The sequence below is a fragment of the Rhincodon typus genome, chromosome 38, assembly GCF_021869965.1.
Source record: "Rhincodon typus isolate 14 chromosome 38, sRhiTyp1.1, whole genome shotgun sequence".
Lineage (NCBI taxonomy): Eukaryota > Metazoa > Chordata > Chondrichthyes > Orectolobiformes > Rhincodontidae > Rhincodon > Rhincodon typus.
In genome coordinates, this window is record NC_063369.1 from 12,631,271 (window position 1) to 12,653,210 (window position 21,940).

Sequence of the window (21,940 nt, forward strand, 5' to 3'; positions counted from 1 at the left end):
TTCCATAATAGTGTGAAATTTGTTCTTGAACCTTAAGTCCCCTTCCCGAGGAGGTTACTACATTCTCATTGTCTGATTGTTCTGTACTGGCGGGGTTCAGAAAGGTGGGAATATTTAAATCTTTGGCAGGTGCAGGCTTTTTTTTAATCTAATCATTTGTGGGACGTGGGCATCGCTGGCTGGCCAGAATTTCTTACCCAACCCTAGCTGCCCTTGAGAAACTGTTGGTGAGCCGCTTTCTTGAACAGCTACAGTCCACCTGCTGTAGGTTGACCCACAATGCCATTAGCGACAGAATTCCAAGTTTTTGACCCAGCGACAGTGAAGGCGATGTATTTCCAAGTCAGGATGAGGATTGGCTCGGAGGGGATCTTGCAGGGGGTGGTGTTCCCATGTATCTGCTGCCTTTGAACATCTAGATGGAAGTGGTTGTGGGTTTGAAAGGTGCTGTCTGAAGATCTTTGGTGAATTTCTACAGTGCATCTTGTAGATAGTACACACTGCTGCTACTGAGCATTGGCAATGGAGAGAGTGGGTGTTTATGGATGTGGTACCAATAAAGCACCTGTTTTGTCCTGGATGGTGTCAAGCTTCTTGAGTGTTGTTGGGGCTGCACTCATTCAGGCAACTGGGGAGTATTCCATCACACTCCTGACTTGTGCTTTGTAGATGGTGGGCAGGCTTTGGGGTGTCAGGAGGTGTGTTACTGGCCGCAGTATTCCTAGCCTCTGACCTGCTCTTGTAGCCACTGTGTTTATGTAGCAAGTCCAGTTGAGTTTCTGGTCAATGATGAACCCTAGATATTGATAGTGGGGGATTCAGTGAAGGTAACATCTTTGAATAACAAGGGGTGGTGGTTAGATTGTCTCTTATTGGCGATGGTCTTAGACTGGCATTTGTGTGGTGCAAACGTTACTTGCTGTTTAACAAGGTTTGTTCCTTCATGCAGAATACCAAAGATCATGAGAAGGCCAAATGCGTTTATTGGAAGATAACAGACGGGGGAAGTTTCTGGTCCCCTGAGAGCTGCTTCCTGATTTGGTCCAATGAAAGCTACATAATGTGCCAATGTAACCATCTGACGAGCTTTGCTATTTTAATGTCTCCGATTGAGATTGAGGTAAAACATCATTCAAACTCCGGTCAAAGTGGGAAGTAAACCCAGAGACAGAGGAAACAGAAAAGTGCAGCAGTCAGAAACCAGAGATTGAGAGAATTAAACGGTCAGGAATCAGACACACAAGAATGAGATTAGAGGAAACTGGAGAGTCAGAATAACACCCAAGGGTGATAGATAGCAGGAAAGTAACTCCATTAGCAACTACTGAGTGATCTAGAGAATGAGCTGACAGACTCCTGAAACACCACATGGTGAGCCGGTCTGTGAATTCAGAGAGTGACCACAGAATGACCCAGATTATGGCCCAAGAGAGTGACCCAGACTGTGACCCCAGAAAATGACCCAGACTGTGACCCAAAAGAGTGTCCACTGAGACCCCCAGTGACCCCAGAGACAGATGCTATCATGACCTCGGAGACTCCAGAGGTCACCCCAGGAGTGACCACAGAGATTGACACAGAAAATTACCCCAGTGGGTGGGCATGTAGAAAAACCCAGGAGCTACCTAAGGTAATGATCCCAGGGAGTGACCCGAAAAAATGACCCTTTGACAACAAACAGAACAATGAAGCCAGATGTTAAAGATCACATGGTGTTATTTTGAAGGAAAATAGTGGAGTTGTCCCAACAACAATGTTTGTCCGAGAAGCAACATCCCTGATCATTACTGGAATCAATGAAAGTTAAAAGATAAACAAAGTGTGAAACAGGTTGTGACACAGTGGTAGTGGCCCGATCCCTGAGCCAAGAGACCTAGCTTCAAGTGTCACCGACCCCAGAAGTGTATAATAACACCTCTAAACAGATTAATTAAAATACAGTAGATGCTAGATATCTGAAATCCAAACAGAGTGATGGGAAAGCTCAGCAGGTTTGGCAATGTCAAAGCCGAGAGGGAGAGAGAAAGAGAGTTAACATTTTGAGTCCACTATGACTCTTTCAGAACAGGCTATCACTGTTTTACACGAGTGACAATTGCCAGAGGAGCCTGGGCTCATTTAAAACAGATGACTGGCAGTGACTTTAACCTGGGGATGACCATGCCCCGGACAGGGAGTGAGCTTAAAGAGGCAGGGTTTTCATGATGATCTCAGCTGTTCTGGCAATTGAACCTGTGAACCCCTGAAATTAATACCCTGAATAGTATTAGCTGCAGCTCACAGTGCCACTCAATCTGTCACAGTCCCTGGAACAAATCATGTGGCAGAGATCAACCTGAGGGTCAATAAATATGATATTGTTTTATACTTACATTCAATAGGAGGAGCTGTAATGGCCTTAAAAAGTGGTTAGTGAGATATCTGATGGATTGGTTCTAATATTCAAACTGTTGTACATTTGGGGAAGGGTACATTCGAATGGAAGATACTGAATGTAACTCAAGTAAAATCAAAACACTGATGATGGAAATCTGGAACAAACACAGAGAATGCTGGAGAAACTCAGCAGGTCTGGCAGCATTTATGGAGAGAGAAACAGTTAAATTTTTATCCTCTTTAGAACAATGAATGTAATACCATTGTTCAAAAAAGGAGGGAGGCAGAAAGCAGGAAAACAACAGCCAGTTATTTTAACATCTGGCAGAGGAACGTTATTAGAAATTATTATAAAAGACTCTAGAGCAAAACTCAGAAATATTCAAGGTAATCAGGCAAGAGTCAACATGGTTTTGTGAAAAGGAAATCATGCCTAATTAATTTATTGGAATTCTTTGAAGGAGTAACACATGTTGTGGGTAAAGTGGTGGATGCCAATTATTTAGATTTCCAGAAGGCATTTGATAAGGTGCCACTTCAAAGATTATTGCAGCAAATGAACTTTCATGGTGTAGGGGTTAATATATTGGCATGGAAAGAAGATTGACTGGCTAACAGGAGTTAACATAATGTGTCATGTGCAGTGTACCACAGGGATCAGTGCTGGCACCTCAATTTTTAATAATTTATATCAATGACTTGGATGAAAAGGTTGAAGATATGGGGTAGCTAAATTTGTCAATAGCACAAAAATAGGGAGAAGTGTAAGTTGAATTGAGGACACGTAGGAGCTCTAAACATACATAAATGAAGTGAGTGGATGAGGATCTTGCAAATAGAGTATAATGTAGGAAAATGTGAAATTGCCTATTCTGTCAGGAAGAACTATAAAGAAGCATATTATTCAAATTGTGAGAGGTTGTGTACCTCTGAGATGTAAAGGGACTTGTGCATCTGTAGTATGTGAATCACAAAAGACTATTATGTAGCTACAGCTAGTATTAAGGAAAATATTAGAATGTTATTATTTATTGTAAGGGGAATTAAATACAAAGGTATGGAAATTATGTTTCAGTTAGTTAAGGCACCAATGAGATTATATCTGGAGTATTGTGGACAGTATTGGTCTCCTTATTTAAGGAAGGAAGTAAATGTGACTGAATCAGTTCAAAGAAGGTTTACGGGGTGGCAAGTCACTGGACTTGAAACATTGATTTTGTTTTTCACTCCACAGATGCCGTCAGACCTGTTGAGTTTCTCCAGCAGTTTCTGTTTTTTTTGTTTCAGATCTCCAGTTCTGCAATTCCTTGTTTTATTTTACCAGACTAAGAGCGGGAATAGATGGATTGTCTCAGGAGGAAATGTTGGAAGGTTGAGGCTTTTATCAGCTGGAGTTTGGAGAAGTAAGAGGTGTCCTGATTGAAACATTTCAGATCCTGAGGGCTCTTGACAGGATGATGTGGAGAGGTTGCCCTGCTTGTATCTAAAACTCAGGAACACTGCTTAAAAATAAGGAGTTGCCCATTTAAGTCAGAGATAAAAGCAAAGTCATAAACTAGAATCCCTCCATTGCAGAAAAAGTGCCGTTCAGCTATCAAGTCTCCACTAATCCTCCACTCACTCTGCATTCACCGTGGCTAATCCACTTAGTTCAGACATCCCTGGACGGGGCAATTTAGCATGGCCAATTCGCCCAACCTACGCATGATTTGGCTGTGGAAGGAAACGAGCACCCAGCAGAAACCCACACAGTCACCCGAGGCTGGCATTGAACACAGGTCCATGGTGCTGCTAACCACTGTGCCACCATGCTGCCCAAGGCTTTTGAATCAGAGGCCCTCAAGCCTCTTCCAAGAAAAGTGTGTGGAAGAAAAGATTTTAAATATTTTTAAGGCAAAGGTGGATAGATTCTTGATAAAATAGGAGGTGAAAGGTCATCAGAATGTGGAGTTCAGGTTACAATCAGATCTGCCATGATCGTATTAAATAACAAAACAAATTTCAGGGGACAAATGGTCCACTCCTGTTCCTAATTCATGTCTGCATACGTCTTGTTTACTTGTGGTGTAGGGTCAGTTACCTTGGACAGTTGGTTTGTGATGCAGAGTGACACCAACAGTGCGGGTTCAATTCCTGCACTGGCTGAGGTTACCATGGACAACTCCCTTTCACACACTTTCTCCTTACATGAGGTGTGTTAACACTCAGGTGAAACCACCATCCGTCGTCTCTGTCTCTCTAATGTGAAGCAGCCCTATGCTCTGGGTGGACTATGACGACTCAAGTACTTTATATTTGTGGTCATGTGAATGGATTCATTATCCAGAGGCCCAGGCTAATGTTCTGTTTTTGTGGGTTTAAATCCCACTGATGGAATTTGAACATAATTATTAAAATCTAGAATTGAAAACTAGTCTCAGTGAAGGTGACCAGCATCATTGATTGCTGGGAAAAAAACATCTAGTTCACTCTTGTCCTTTGGGGAAGAAATCTGCCATCCTTACTCAGCCTGTGACTCCAGACTCTCTTCACTGCCTCTCAAGGGCAATTATGGGTGGGCAGCATTGGGTGAACAACATAGGGTGGGCATGTTAGTGATCCCCTGAGCAAAGCTGAGAAGGGAGGAAATTCAGGACAAACTTCTTTATGAGAATATTTCGAGTATAGACCTCACTATGAAGCAAAATGACTGAAGTGAATAGTGTTCATGCATTTTCAGGAGAGCCAGATAGACACATGAGGGAGAAAGGAATAGAAGGTTCTCATGTTGATATAATGAGATGTCAAAACACAGGGGATAGGCTTGTATGGAGCATAAACATTGGTACAGGCCAGATTGTCTGAATGGCCTGTTACTGTGCTGTACACCCAATGTAATTCTGTGAGAGCATCCAAACAGCTGTGCCCCAGCATGTGATTCGCTCTTTGTCAATGCTGCAGGAAGGCTGGTCCTTGCTGCTGATCAGCACAGTCGGGCTCACAATATCCCTGCTGTGCCTCGCCGCCTCCATCGTTGTGTTCACAAAGTGCCGCTCCATCCAAAAGGCCAGTATCATTGTGTACAAGCACCTGAGCATCAACCTCTTCCTGGCACAGCTCATCTTCCTGACAGGAATCCATGTGACAAACAAGGTGAGAAAGCTGGCCCGTGTACCACCTCTCTAAGATAGGCAACTGAACCCGGGTTACTCATCCACGCCACAGGACCCTTGCCCTCTGCTTTCTCCCTGAGCTGTCTACCATACCCTGCACTATCCAGAAATTCACCAAAGATCCTCAGACAACTAATGCCCAGATTGAACAGAAAAATTAACTTTATTTTGCCTTAGTCTCAAATGTAGGTTTTTGTATGCCAATTATTTTTCAAATGAACCGCTCTCAGTCTGGCCAAACTCATTCTTAACTTCCTTATTCTGGTCTTGACACTTGATCCTCTCTTTCTGTCATTCGATCATAGGATATCACCATCCCTAGTTGCCCTGGAGAAGGTGGTGGTGAGCTAGCTTCTGGAGCTGCCGCGGTTAGTGTGGTGTAGGAACACACACACATGCACACACACACACAGACACACACACGCACACACACAGACACACACACGCACACACACAGACACACACACACACACAATACTGTTAGGGAGGATTTAGACTGAGCATCAGTGAGGAAAAGATGATATTTTCTAAGTCAGGATGGAATGGGGCTCGGAGGAGACCTTGCAGGTGGTGATGTTCCTTTGTATCTGCTGCCCTTGCACTTCGAGATGGTCGCAGCCACAGGTTTGGAGAGTCCTACAGAAGGACTGGACTAACATTCCCTCTAACCTTCCCTCCCCTGCTGTGTGAAAGAACAAAACTTGTGAGGAAAGAGAAGGGTTGCCCCGGTGCCCTGCCCTTGCTGATAATTTTAGACAGAGGTGCTGGGGAATGTGGCATTTTATTTCATTTAATATCGGTGGTGGGCTCCCAGGGGGATTCCTGTTGGCCAAGAAAGTGCTCATCCACGGCCCAGTCCAAGATTTCCGCCAGTCCTTCCTTACCAGGTGGAAGTGGGACATTTGAAGGAACAGAGAAGTACCCTGAGGATTGGCTATTCAGTTGCTTCATCAGTTTTGGCACTGATCCTGTATGTCACAATGAATGGGGACCACAGAGGAGTCTCCATGGGAGGGACCTCAGTGCCAGCTCATCCATCGTCTCTATATCTATTCCACAGCAACTCCAGAATTGGTTTTGATGAGGTTCTGGAAGTGGAGCCCAGTCCTAAGTCCTTCCCAGCCCCACTCAGATCTCAGTCTCTATCCTCGCAACCCAGGATGGGATTGTGAACGGAATTCCATTTGCTGTCATTGTCAAGATGTGCAATAAGATATAGAATAACGCAGTTACAGTCACAGAGATCTGCACCGCAAAAATGTGTTTCGGCCCATTGCAGTGATAACAACCACCTAATGATTCTAATCTCATTTTCCACCCCTTGGTCCATAGCCTTGTGTGCCTTGGCATCATGAGTACACATCTAAATACTTCTTGAAGGTTGTGATGCTTTCTGCCTCTCCCATCATCACAGACAGTGATTTCCAGATTCCCACCACCCTCTGGGTGAAAAAGTTTTCCTCACATCTCCTCCATACCTCCTGGCCTTTATCTTAAATCTTTGTGTCCTGGTCATTGATCCATCCCTCAAGGTGAACAGTTTCTTCCTGTCTATGGTATCTCTGTCTTTATAATTTTAAACATAGCAATGAGGTCCCTTCTCAGTCTCCTCTGCTCCAAGGAAAATAAGTGCAGTTTGTCTGATGTTTATTCATAACTGAAACTCTCCAGTCCAGGCAACATCCTGGTAAATCTCCTCTGCACCCTCCCCAATGTTATCATATCCTTCTTGTAATGCGGATTACAGAACTGCACACAATAATTTAGCTGTGGCCTAACCAAAGTTTGTACAGTTCCAGCATAATCTCCCTGCTCTAAAATTCTGTGTCTTGACTACGAAAGGCAAGTATCCTTTAGCCTTCTTAATCAATTTTATCTACCGGTCCTGATAACATAAGGGATTGGTGGACATGCTAACCAAGGTCTCTCTGAGCCTCAGTGCTTCACCTACCATTCATCATGTATTCCCTTGCCTTGTTTGTCCTGTCCAAGTGCATCATCTCACATTTATCCAGATTGAATTCCATTTGCCACTGATCAATCCATCTGATCAGCCTGTCTAAAATAACAAGGTGTAGAGCTGGATGAACACAGCAGGCCAAGCAGCATCAGAGGAGCAGGAAAGCTGACGTTTTGGGCCTAGACCCTTCTTCAGAAATGGGGGAGGGTCACCTTGTTATCTCAGATTCTCCAGCATCTGCAGTTCCTACTATCTCTGATCAGCCTGTCTATATCCTTCACTGTTTAAGCTTCTATCTCGCCTCAGGAGAGCACCTACCGCTCACCAATGTAGCTTCCCATGAAGATTACTCCATCTTCCTCTGTCTGTTGTCAGGGCCCTGCTAAAAGTCCTATGATCTGTAAAGTCCACAGACATAAATCTAAATTACACATCAAATCATGGAGTGAGAGATTTCACAAAACCCTCATGTATTACCCTGTTTCTCTCTGTGTCTCTACCCATTTTTGTCCACCTGCTTCTGGCTGTGACTGTGTGTATTATGTATTCGTCTCTCTGCCTCTGCTTGTGCCTGTCTCTGCCTATATCTACAACTGTCTGTATTTGTGTCTGTACCCACGTCTGTGTCTTTATCTCTGTGTTTCTCAGAATTTATTATCTGTGTGTTTATCACTGTGTCTCTCTGTGGGTGTTATCTATGTGTGTCTCTGTCTATGTGCCTTTCTCTGCCTGTGTGTCTCTTTGTTTGTGTATTTGTTTCTGAGTGAGTCTGCCTGTGTATCTGTCTATGTGATCTCTGTGTGTCTTTCTGGACATGTTTCTTTCTGTGTGTCTCTCTGTATCTGTGTGTTACGTCTGTCTTCAGTGTTTGCCTTTGTGTTTACCGTGTTTGTGTGTCTGCCTGTGTTTCTCTCTATCTGCCTTTGTCGCTGTGTGTTTTTACTCACTGCTGAACCTAACCACTTATTCTGATCTTCCCTCCAGGTGGTTTGTGCCCTGGTTGCGGGGTGCCTCCATTACTTCTTTCTAACTGTCTTTGCCTGGATGTTCCTGGATGCTTTGCAGATCTTCATTGTGTGCAGACACCTCACAGTCACAAAGTTTACTCACACATATATCATCAGACGGAGGTACCTGTATCCTTCTGGCTACGCTGTCTCTGCGCTGATTGTAATTATATCAGCAGCAATCTATCCCTATGGCTATGGATCAGATGAACAGTGAGTAATTTTACGTTTTGATGACATAGACTAGCATTTTCTTTGAATTCCTTTTAAAGAAAACGTACTCAGCCTCATCATAGGACAACCTTCTCATCCCAAAAACCAATTCATAAGATCACACAATGACTACAGTGCAGAAGGAAGCCATTCAGCACATAGGCCCACACCAGTTCTGTTATTTAGGCTGGCTCTATTCTCTAGTCCAGTTCTTTTACCTGCAGCTAATCTCCTACCTTTTTCCCATATTTGTTCACACCATTATTATCCAAATAAAAATCATCGGTTCCTCGATTGGCTGTGCCCCTAGGATTGCAGCCTGACCTTAAAGTGCACGGTGTCACTGTATAAGCATGTTGTGCGCATGAGATGCTGTGTGAAAATGTTTTTTCTCACATCACAAGGCTTCATTTGCTCATCACCAGTTGCTGGACTGTGTCCTAGAACCTTCCTTTGACCTCTGTGTCAGGGGTTCCCAAGACCCATCTGCTCCAGACGTGTCATAGCTTTGACTCCAAATCTTTTGAATTTACTGTCAGCCAGATTTTTGGGAGTGGCATTTTCAGCATCGAAATCTCATTACCCCTCACTGTCTAGTGACCCTGTTGATAGGTTGGCCCTAACTTTCTGTCATAAATATAAAACAAGTCAGCAGCCCCATCACATCTCTTTGATTTTATTTTCATTGACTCCTACTGAGACACTGGAGAACGGGTTGGGAGAGGTGCCCCTGAAGTCCTAGAACTGGGGTATCCTCTAAACCAATCTCATTAAAACATTAAATAATCAATACCTGTTCATTGTTGTAACATTGTAGGCTGTTCCTACTTTATAATATTTTTGATCTTGCTGTGTTGACAAATACCTACAGTGTCCACTGAGGACAGGTGAAAGGGATTAATATTTAAGAACCTAACCGAAAGTAACAACAAATAATGGGGACTGTATCCTGCCACCGGGCTGTAGTCAAGAGCAAAACCATGGTGATATCATGTGACATGATGTATACTTTGGCTTATTTGCATATCATGCAGTAAACCCATTATACCACAACTATCACATGAGGGAGCTTGCTGTGCACGCACTGCTTTCTGTGTTTGCTACATGACAATAATAACAACATTGCAAAGGTACTTCAATGGCTGGATGACATACAGTAATTAATTCTTTGATTCTCACAGCTGCTGGCTAGAGTAGGGCTTTCGATGGAGTTTCCAAGGGCCAGTCTGCCTTGTGATTGTGGTACGTGCCTTTCTGGTGTTTGCTCACCCCCTAACACTCTCTAAAGTAACCAAACGGGACCCCTCCAGGCATGAGGCCTTGTTCAGGAGAGAGGGAGAGAGAGAGAGAGAGAGAGACAGAGACAGAAACAGAGACAAGGAAAGACAGAGAGAGAGAGAAATCAGGCATTCAGGTTAAATTTACAGGCACAGGATGCAGAGACGAGAGGAGTTTTAGACAAATGAAGATAGAAAAGGAGTCAGTCATAGGCAAAGCCATAGGGCAAAGAAAATGTGAGAGGAACTCAAGTTCAAATCTCACCAAGGCTATTGGGGGAACTTAAAATTCAACCAATTTGTAAATCTGGAATGAAATCATGATCTCAGTAATAATGATGACAAAACTATTGTATTGTCCTGTTCACGAATGTCCATCAAAGTGGAAATCTACCAGCTTTACCTAGTCTGGCCTACATTTGACTCTAGGTACTGCTGGTCATATTAACTCTTAACCGTCTAAGGAACACACTCAGTTATAAAGGTAAAGTCATCATGGTCTTACCAGACCATAGAACTGCTCTCTCATATCAGGAGAGATGACTGGATGATGTATAACCTGAGGATGACCATACCTCTGGGAAGGAGGGGTAAAGAGGTTGATAAGGCAAGACCTTCACAGTACCCTCAGCTGGTGTGGGAATTGAACCCACACTGTTGGTGTTACTCTGTACCAGCTGTCCAACCAACTGAGCTAAACCACTGTAACATGCATTCAATTGTATCAAATGGAAAAAATGTCCTTCAAGGCAACAATACAATGGGTGCTAATTAAGGGATAATTGGATGAGAACTTGACTCTGTGTAGATATTTTAATCAACACGGTACGACATTTTTAATCACAATCAACAGAATTCACGATCTACCTTGATGGGATTTGACCCCAAATCTGCAAGTCATTTTCTTGGTCTCAGGATTACAGATCGAGTGGCAACGCCATAATACCATCACCTTCTGCTTCATTGGCATTAGTGTACGGATGAAGTAAGCAGTGTGGTTTGAGTCATCAGTGTACCAGGCAAACTAAATTGAAAAGATATTTGGCTGGACTCTGTCTAAGCAACCATTAACCTCTGGTGTTTAACTCACCTCATGGACGACAGCAGATTAAGAAGACAGCTCACTACCACCTTCTTAAGGGCAATTAGGGACGAGCAACAAGTGCTGGCCAGGCCAACTGTGCCCACATCCCAAAACCTAACAACCATTAAGTGCAAGGAGAAAGATTGGAAGAAAAATAATTGGGATGGTTAGACAGAGAGCATTCTGAGCTCTGAGACTTTTGAAAATATCATTCTGACTTTGCTTCCCAAACTTTGTCTCTCTTCCTCTCCAGGTGAATATGGTGTTGTATGTCTGGACACTTTGTTTACTGAGACCTCATTTGTCCACACGTGACGTGAATGTGTCAAAGATTAAAGACACTAATTAAGTATCCAGCAGAAAATTCATGGCCCACTGCCTTCAGGTCACAGCGTGATTCACTCCCACTCAGTAGCAGCGGCTGAAATGAGATCACCCTGCAATGGTCCATTCTACATTCATATTGAGAGCTGGATAGTGCAGGGCTGGGGTTAGACCCCAATGCATACAGGGGGAGTGCTTCACTGTCAGAGGTACCCTCTTTCAGATGAAGCTTTCAAACTGAAACCCAATCTGCTGTCTCAGCTGGATGTAAAAGATCCCGTCGCACAATTACAAAAAAACATCTTCCTCACGTCCTGGCCAATAATTATTTCTCAGGTAACGACACCAGACATAGATTATCACAATACTATTGGCAGGAGTTTCCTGCATGCTAATCGGCTGTCACATTCCTTGCATTGCAACACTGTCAACATTGCAAATGTTTTTCGCTGGCTGCTATGCCCTTTGGGACATCCTGAGGTAGTGAATGGCAGTATACAAATCGGTGCCTTTTTCTTAATTGTGATGAGGTGGATTAACGTGAATATTCTTTTATTTTGTGCTTTTTGGACAGGACCCTGACCCTTAAGGCAACTGTGAGGTTGTTGTCCTGGGATTCACTTGGATCTTTGGAATATTTAATTTCAACAATTTCCTCTCCTACCTATTCACTACCATCAACACTCTCCAGGGCCTCTTTATTTTCATGGTCTACTGTGTTTCCAGTCGCCAGGTAAGACTGACTTCATTACAGGTGGAGCAACTGGAGGCTCTCCAAACGCTGCTGTTGTCGAACAGGAAAGAATAGGTTTATCAGTGGAACTGGGTGTGGGTCAGATATTAGCTTTGTGGCAAAGTGATTGTCCAGTAACTCTCACTGCCAACAGTCTGATGAAGAGTTAACAGTAGTTAGCAACCTGAATCCATTTAATTTCAGTAAAAGACACAAAGATCCTTCATGTCACGTAGAACTAAATACAAAGTTCAGTGCACATAGAGATCATTTAACCCAGCTCGTCTGTACTGCTATTTATTTTCCATCAACCCTATTCATCATAGATCATAGTCTCGTAAGAGACTTATAGCACTGAAGGAGTCATCCACCCCATCGTGTCCTCCTAGTCACAAACATTCTGACTACATTAATCCCATTTTCCAGCTCTTGGTCCAGTGCCATGGTGGCTACAGTAATGCAAGTGAATATGAAATACTGCTTCAATGTTGCAAGAGTTTCTGACTCAACCACTCATTCAGACAGTAACTTCCAGACTCCCACCACCCTCTGGGCAAAAAACATTTCTCCTCAACTCTCCTGTTAGCCTGCTACTTCTTAACCTTAAATCTACACGCCCTGGTAATTGACCTCTCTACTAATGGGAAGAAGCACCTTCCTATCCACCCTGTCTACACCCCACATAATCTGATGCACCTCTATCAGGTTCCCTCTCAACCTTTGCTGCTCCAAGGAAAAGAATCCCAGCCTCTCCAGTCTTTCCTCAAAGCTCAGATGTTCCAGCTGAGGCAACATCCTTGTGAGTCTCCTCCCAGCCCTCTTTAATGCAATCACATCCTTCCTACAATGTGAAAACCAGAATGACATGCAATACTCTCTTTATGATCTAACCAGTGTTTTATACAGTTCCAACTGAACATCCTTGATCTTGTATTCTGTCTTGGCTAATAAAAGCATATATCCCACATGGCTTCTTAACCACCTTATTTACCTGCCCTGCTATCTTCAGAGATTTGTGCTTACCCACAACAAGGTCTCTCTCATCCTCTGAAGTTCTGAAGAAGAGTCAGGCTGGGCATTGAAGTATTAACTCTGATTCTGTCTCCACAGATGCTGCTGGAGTAGTTGAGTTTCTCCAACATTTTCTGATTCTGTTCCCTTTCATCTTCAGCACTTTCCAGGGTCCTACTATTTATAATCGCTTGCCTTGTTAGCTCTCCCCCGGTGTATTATCTCACACGTTTCTGGAATCTTCCAGAACTTTACAGTCAGGCTGCAGTCCCATGTGACTTGACATGACTATAACACAGCTCCTCGTACACATGCTCTGTAGCTATTGCAAGAATAAAGGTGCAATTCCCTTTATTCAACAGTCACCCTTCAACATTCATTTTTCTGGGGAAACCAGACCCAACCTCATCAATATTTCCTGCTTAGCCCCTCAGTTCTAATACCATTTTAGTCTATCTTTATCTTTTCCCCTTCACCATGGTTTGTGTGTCCTTTTGATGACATGGAGACCAAAAATGTTCACAGTCATGTGAGCTGGGTGCAACCAGGGTTCTCCATAGGTTTAACTTGATCTCTTGTGACTGACTTAATTATCCACATTTTGTTGAAGGTGAGGGATGAAGTTCGGAAATGGTTCATCAAGACAAGCACACACTTGACCAGCAACACCTCAAATGTTCACATGAGTTCTCTCGAGGTAAGAATTGAGATGCCAAAAGGTGAGTGATATTAAATGATATTGGCTCATAAGCAGTGCTCAAACTTTCTGACTGTGGAATACTACAGGTAAGGCAGGGCAGAAAGATCCCATGGGACCCCAGGCTCCCCATCCCCCAATACTATATTCTGTCCCTCCCCACCCACCAATCCTATCCCACCTACTCATTCCTGCAAAAAAATTTCAGAATGAAAGGAAACATACAAAATGTATAAATAATTTCCTGCTTTTTCCCTGCTAAATGGAATAAATACATATTCATTCAATATTTAATTAACTATCGTGCATGAAGTGGCTTCTGCCAGAAACCTAAGTGCAGACATTATTTTTATGATAAACGTTAATACCACAAGATAATATGTTTAGTCAAAACGTGTTATAAAACCATTGCAGTCTTCAACATGAGCATAAAGAGTGTTCAGTAATAGGCTTCTCCATCTTCTGATCCTGGTCTGAATTCCACTTCTCTCCTGTCCCCCATAATCCCTGACTCCTTTGTCCATCAAAAATCAGTCGAATCCAGCTTTGAAAGCATTCCATGGCCCAGCCTCCTCTGCCCCCTGTGGGGAGGGAATTTCAAGCAGCAATGACCATCTGAGAGAAAAAACTGCTTCTCATCTCTGTCTTAAATGGAAGACCTTTTATTCTGAATTCTGCTGTCTCATTTTAGATTATCCCACGAGGGGAAACATCTTCACTGTGTTTACCCTGTCAACACTCCCTCAGAACCTTATGTTTTAATCAGAGTACAAACATTGTTCTTTTCAACTCCAATTGTGCAGGTCCAATGTGCTCAATCCTTCCTCATAAGGCAGCCTTAATCTCTGAGAAACTAACATTTATCTTGCATCTGTATTCATCAAACAATATCAACAGTAACATGTATTGAGCCCATAAAACAACATTGCTTATGACTGGAGTAATATTTTTGTTTCGTAAATGTAACACAAGCGAGCTAAGTGGATTCTGTTTAGTTGAAAATCTCTAAGTCTGATTTCCAGACTAACATATAAAACAGAGGGTAATCCCAAAACATAGCCTGTGTCTTAAATGCTACAGTGCAGAAAGCCTGAGAATTGTGGTCATGTGTCAACATCCCACTGTTTGACGCATTTTGCATGGCAAACTCTTAAGGCGACATCACTCCCAAAGTGACAATGTTCAATAATGACACATCTTGTCTGTGGGAGCTCATCTGGTTATGCAATGTTGCAGGAGTGTTGAGGATAGGTTTGGGTTTGATCCCTCATTTGATCTTGCCCATGACAATGTGTGTTAGTGAATTGCATTTTGGACCAGCCCACCATCCCATCTCCACACCCCACTCACCCACCACAGGATGCTAGTGGGAAGCACTGGCCTGTGGTCTTTTCAGGATGGCACCTTTGCAGAAACCTCAAATACCTCGTACTGTTTAATCCGAGTTCCCAACCTTCTGTCTGAGCTCAGGATGTGTCTGTATTCCTGGGGATATGTGCAAATGGAGGACTGTGAGGTGAAGGTTGTCCACCCTCTCTTGTGGAATGATCAAGTGATGTCCATGCTCAGATTCAGAATGACATGCTTTCACTTTGCGTCCCACTGCCCACAGCAGCATATCCTGGTTCCTCACGCCCCATTCTCAGAGATGCCATGGTGGGATTGAAACCCTTGTCCCTGGAGAATTAGCCTGGGTCTCTGGGTCTAATGGCATTCATTGCCATGACAGCACTTTCTCCTCCAAACCGGATGAAGTCAAGATAGAGAGAGAATGAAATGCAACAGAGTATGAGCTGAATGCTGCTAACCCATTGCCTGATCCTGTCGAGCTAGGAACAAAATCCCCTGGGAATTGCCCCAAACTCCTGTGTAATCCCAGCTCAAAACCTACAGCTGCTCCTGGGATGGCAATGTTTCCTGAAGGGGCAAGAGAAGGGTGGGACCTGGAGGGAGAGGGGTTGGGAATGCAGGTGGAGAGGGGTGAGAGTGATTCCCGAAGACTGGATTTGTCTAGCTCCCTCTCATTTTCAATTCTTTCCATGATTTTCTTACACTCTGCTCCTCTCCCTCCGCTGCAGTGTCGAGCCTTCAGTCTTTGATCTGCTGCTCCTACACCAGCTTGGGGTATCCTGGATTCAAAGTGGTGACTGTTCCCTCAGTAAATGAGAGTGTTATCTTCCTCCAGAAGGGTATTTATGCCTTATCACACCTCCTTCCTCTCCGTCTCACTAATGGAGAGGGCTACCTGTTAATGCAAAATAAACCTCTTGCTGAGGAGTTAGAGAGAAGCATGGATGGTATAGAGGTTTCCAACGGGCCTGGGCAGATGTGCTTTGTCACTCCATTCCAAAAACTGTCAGTGCCCTCCCAATCTCTGCTGCTGAGATGCCTCAATGGGCTGAATGGCCTACCTCTGCTCCTACATTTTATCGTCTCCCATTGACCCTCCACCCCCAGCAGGCATCATTGGGCACCAATTGCCCGGGCATCAGTCATCATTGCCATGCGAGCGGTTTCAGGGCAATTGTGTCTCTTAAAGATCTTCCGAATTGGACAAAGGCAAGTAATGAGAGATCCTCGTTTATTTTTTCAACTAGACTAAGACAACATAACCCTTCTGAGGATTCGAGAGATGACAGCGATGGGAATGTCCGTGGTTTGTGTATCTGTGTCTCTCTGTCTGTCTGTGAGTACAGCATGCACAATGTTTAGAAAGTTGGATTTGTATTTAGTTGGCTTTTCCAGCTTTGCCAGACAACATTTTTTGTTTCATCACACAAGTTGTTGCTTTTTCTTTATTCTCCCATGGGATGCGGGCTTCACTGGCAAGATCCCACAGACAGACAGACACACACACACACACACACACAAACACACACACGTGCAATCGTACAGACATATATATACATAAAGGATACCAACACACACACACAGTCACATACCTATAACAAACCACGTACACAGCTATCAGAGACATAGACATAACAGATACACATATGACACCCATTTATATACACATTGAAAGTATTGAATGCTGATGGCAACCACATTTAGTTTTTCAGCATGCTTGCTTTAGATCTATTGTCCCTTTGCAAGCTGAATGATGACAAGGTGTGTTATAGATACTGGTCTCACACCCTGCTTTCTGGGTTTGTTTAACACCAAACATGTTTTTCTGAGATTCATGTTTGAAGTGGAAATGTTGATTAACAGGATTTAAAATTATTATGAAACCATGTTTACAAAAGAAAATGTTCATGGAATTTTCCAGATTGTTTAATAGTTGATTACAATTCTTCACCAATTGTATTTTAATAGAATAAAGTTTTTTAACTGTTATTATCCCTCTCGGTGTATTGAGTAATATTTGTGAGCAAATGAGATTTCATTTTATGCTACCTATAGAGAAACCATGAGATTTGACTACAATGGAGGTGATAGGCAATGTTTGCATAAAATAGATTCTGTTTGCTGTCACACTTCGTGACTGTTGTTAGACTCAACCTGCAGTGAAATCACTGCCTTACTCATTGGTGTCAGTTCACTCTCTTTCTTATTCTCTGGCTTTGCAAATTGGCCTGGGAATACCAATAAAGGAACTCACGTGACTATATAGTTCAGGACATTTGGAAAAAGCGTGGGAATTCAGTGCAGAGGGGATGAGGTGCTTTTTTTTTTACCTTGTTTGGTTTATAGTTTATCATGACTTTTTTTTAAACAGGATAAATTGAATGGTAAATTGAATAATTCTATGATAGGTTATTTGAAATTGAAGGTAAATTGGGGAAAAATTTACAGGTTACCAGCTAAAACAACAGTATGAAACTTTTAAAAATCAAATTAAGAACTAAATATTTAGTAATTAAAATAGAGATGCTGGGCCAGGTGATGTGTTGTAAATGTATGATGTTGGAGTTGGTGGACCCCATTGTGACCACATCTGTAGCAAGCGGTGGTTACTTGAGGAACTCCGGCTCAGAGTTGATGAGCTAGAGTCTGAGCTTTGAACACTGTGACACATCTGGGAGGGAGAGAGTTGCCTGCACACTATGTTTCAGGATGCAATCACACCACTTAGATTAACTAATTCAAATTCGTTTGGTCAGGGACTGGAAGGTAAGATTGCAATATTAAATAGCTTCTAGCTAAAAATGTTGTAATCAAAGAAGTTGGTTTCAATTCATAACCAAAATTTAATACAAGCCTTAAAAAAATTTAAGCTTAGGTGTGAAGGTTAACTAGCCTGAGGAGATGCCTTCTTCTATGCCCTGAACAATATGGATGGCTCACAACCCATGAATTACAAAATGCTAACAGCAGAAGTAGTTGTATAACATTACATTAATAATAACTTTTATAACTGAAGTTAACCTTATTGCAAAAAGTTAAAACTAACTGACTTTTCATTTTACATAATGTAATTGCGACAAAAGGAATAACTGAATGTGATAAAAGACAGCGCCAAAATACAATGGGTAATAGAATTCAAGCTGCCCTTACAGATAAACAAGTCTGAGAAAGACCTGAAGGAGTATAGCCGTTAAAGTTTTGGAATGCAAATGAATACTGTGCATAGAAAGATCCCAAGGCCTAGAGATTACAATGTCCAGCTAAAACCATAAGATCATGGGAACCTGGGGCTGCCTGTAGAAGTGCCCATCATTGATTAGGTGTCCCACAGGATTGGGTAATTAGAATAAGGGAAAGAACAGTGAATACATTGCATTTGATTATTGTAACACAAAATGTATAGAAATGCTATATTTCTTTGTAAAAGCAGAGGGTGTGTCATTGATCTATTCTCCAAAGCAGATTTGGGGAAGATCCTTTGGCCCTCTCCCTGCATAAACCGGTTTCTGCTTGAATAAACATCTTCCACTTGCCTGAATCCTGCCTGCCTCCTGAGTCTTTGCTCCTGGTTGGGAAAAATGCTGCTACAAGAGGGCAAACAAAACAAAAGAATAGACAATAGCCAGGATGGCACTGAGAAGGGGAAAGGAAATGAGAGACCTTTAGTGCATCTTCCCAGGTCGCTGAAGGTGGCAGGTCAGGAAGATAAAGTGGTAAAGAAGGCATGGGGAGGTTTTCCTTCATAGGGCAAGGTATTAATTCTCGAGTAAGGTTATAATGCTGATATTGGTAAGGTTCCAGCTGAATGACACTGGTTAGGGTACAAGCTGGGGTTTATGTCCAGTTCTGGCGACTATGTTAAAGGAGGACATTGGTACTGTATAGGATACAGAGGAGATTTACAAGATTGTTAACAGAATTTGAAAATTGCAACTATGAGGAAAGAGGAAAGATTGGATTGGCTAAGGTTACTTTCCTTGTTCTGCAAACTCCACAGACACAATCGCCCAAGGCTGGAATTGAACCCCAGTCCCTGGTGCTGTGAGGCAGCAGCGCTAACTAGTTGACTTTTAGCAGAAATGGGCCTTGCAAGTCACTCGGTTCAAGAGTAATTAGGGATGGACAATAAATCTTGGGCCTTGCCAGTGACACCTACTTCCCATGAAAGAACAAGAAGGACTGCAGTGCTCGAGTTAGAATCTGGCCAGCATCTTCTAAGATCCATATTCCCATCCTACGATTTACTTGCGAAAGCAAGAGTGTCAATTAATTACTTTTATCAAAACATATCATTGTTTTGGCCAACTCCATTGAATCACACATTAACCTCCTCACTTCTGGGGAGGATTTCTATCCAATCTATCCACACAACCTGAAGTTCCTCATCCTTGGCGCCATTCTCCGAAAATCTGTCTTGATCACTGAACTATGAACACCAAAGAACTTTTAACACAGCACTTTTTACAATCTTAGGATGTCCCAAAGCACTTTGTGCCTAATGAGGTTTTGTGTATTGAAAATTAAAAATATATATTTTGTTCACTTGAAGCTTTCATACACATGTACCAGCAGAGAGAGTCTGCAACAAGAAATACAAAGGAACCATTGCTCTCGCATGCAAATAGAAATTCTGCTTATCTCTGGTTATTACTATCCCATGAACATCAGATGAAACACTTCTAATGTAGTCAATGCTTACATGTAACATATGTGACAGCTGATTTCCAAAGGATGAACCAGCTGTACCATTGTCAAGCCCAATTGATCGGTTTGTCTTTGTGGCAATTTCAAACAAACAGTAAACCACTTTTCACAGTCTCTCATATAGAGGACCTTTCTATAATGCTGACAGGGGGCTGTCACAAAACTGGACATAAGCCATGCATAACTGCAATTGCGATTAGATGAGGATTCCTAGGAGTATGCTACAATTAATAGTCATAAGGGATTTTACCAATGTACGAGATTGCCTTTTGGGGCATCATCAGCCTGTGCCATTTTTCAGGGACGATGGAGGACATTTTAAAAGGTCTACCCAGGTTGCCATTTCTTTGGATGGCGAGCTAATAACTGGGAAAACCAATAAAGAGCATGGAGAGAGAACTTGGACATAGTGCTTAAACTTTTCTCCAAGTTGGGTGTCTGCCTTAGGCTACTTGGGCTAAGAGTTGACAAGACCAAGTTGCACTGATTGGAAGATAAAGTGAAGGAGATCAAAGGTGCCATGGCTCCCATGTCTGTACCAGAGCTTCGATTTGTCCTTGGGTAGGGGAATTACTACAAAAAATCCATTAGTAACCCAACCTCAATCCTGGCAACTTAGCATCTGCTATAGAAAAAGGATCAGCCTTGGAAATGGTCCCGTAGCCAGAAGATAGCCTTCAGGGAAGTGAAGTAGTAGTTATCATTGTCTAAGGTGTTGGCATACTACTGTCCCAAGCATGATCAAGTGCTGATATGTGATGTCTCCCCATCCAGTATCAGGGTATTATTATCCACTGGTGGCCCAGTGGAGAGGAATATCCAATAACACATACTTCCTAGACTTTGATTGATGCCAAATGAAGATACGTCCAGAAAGAGAAGGAAGGTTTAGAGGTCAACTTTGATGTGAGAGAGTTCCACCAATACCTTTATAGACATAAATTTGTAACAGCAACAGGTCATAAACCGCTGCTAGAACTATTTAAAAAACTGAAGGTGGTGCTGCCCACAGCTTCAGGTCGGATTTAGCAGTGGTTTCTAATTCTGAGTGTGAACAGTTACAAGTTGGAATGCTGTCTGTGAGTCAAAGTGGCAAATGCGGATGCCTTGAGCCACCTCCCACTGGCAGATGCACCACTGGTGGTGCCACCTCTAGAAGAGTCCATTCTGGTTTCAAACTTTCTGGGCACCCTTTAGATCACCACTGACAATATCAGACTAATCACCACTGACAATATCAGACTGTCAACACAAAAAGGTCCATTCCTGACAAAACTAAAACAACTGGTGGTGGGGGGGGGGTAGCAAAAGGGCCATCACAATCAGAATTGAAACCTTTCTGGACCCATCAATACCAGATGACCATAGAGGAAGGCATATTATTATGGGGAGCAAGAGTGATTGTCCTGAGCAAAGGTCAGCACCAGATAATGGCTGAATCGTGCCAGGGTCTTCAAAGGGTTTCCAAAATGAAGATGTTAGCGAGAAGTTATTTCTGGTGGCCAGGATTGGATGCTGATATAGCAGCTTTGCGTTGGGACAGTGCCTGGAGTGCCAACAAAGATAACCATTAACGCCAGCAACTCCCCCACATTCATGGGAATGGCTGGGTAAATCCAGGATTCGGTTTCTCAATGACTGAGCCAGCATTTTCAAGGGCTGTGTGTTTTTAGTCATTGTGGATGCCCTTTCAAAGTGGTTGGACGTGCATAGAGTTCATTCATCAAACATGGGGATGACGATTGAAAAGTTACGAGCATCCTTTGCAAGACACAGACTCCTGGAGGTGTTAGTCACTGAAAACGGGGCATCTTTAACCAGCAGAGAATTTGAGTCTTTTCTATTGATACATCTTAATGTTGCTGGAGGATTAAACACAGAGTGGGAGATGACACTGAATTCCAAATCTCAGGTTATTACATTGGGATCCAACTCCTGGCCTCTGGATCATTAGCTCAGGTCTCCAGACTGAAAGACTGAAGAGGTTAGAGCTCTTCCCTTCAGGGTGGAGGAAGCAGAGCCTGATAGTAGCCGATTATAACATGAGCTTTG

The 21,940-nt window shown here is 42.9% G+C and overlaps 1 protein-coding gene across 1 annotated transcript in view; it reads left to right on the forward strand.

Moving 5' to 3' along the window:
- The window catches only part of LOC109921003 (adhesion G protein-coupled receptor E1-like), a 70,474-nt gene extending 53,959 nt beyond the window's left edge, over positions 1–16,515 (forward strand). The window contains 9 exon segments of the mRNA XM_048617827.1: positions 950–1,120; positions 5,317–5,508; positions 8,473–8,708; positions 9,890–9,950; positions 11,323–11,415; positions 11,969–11,996; positions 11,999–12,126; positions 13,748–13,834; positions 16,432–16,515. Coding sequence (XP_048473784.1) covers positions 950–1,120; positions 5,317–5,508; positions 8,473–8,708; positions 9,890–9,950; positions 11,323–11,415; positions 11,969–11,996; positions 11,999–12,126; positions 13,748–13,834; positions 16,432–16,446 — 1,011 coding nt within the window. The 3' untranslated portion in view covers positions 16,447–16,515.
- Positions 16,516–21,940: the final 5,425 nt, after the last annotated feature.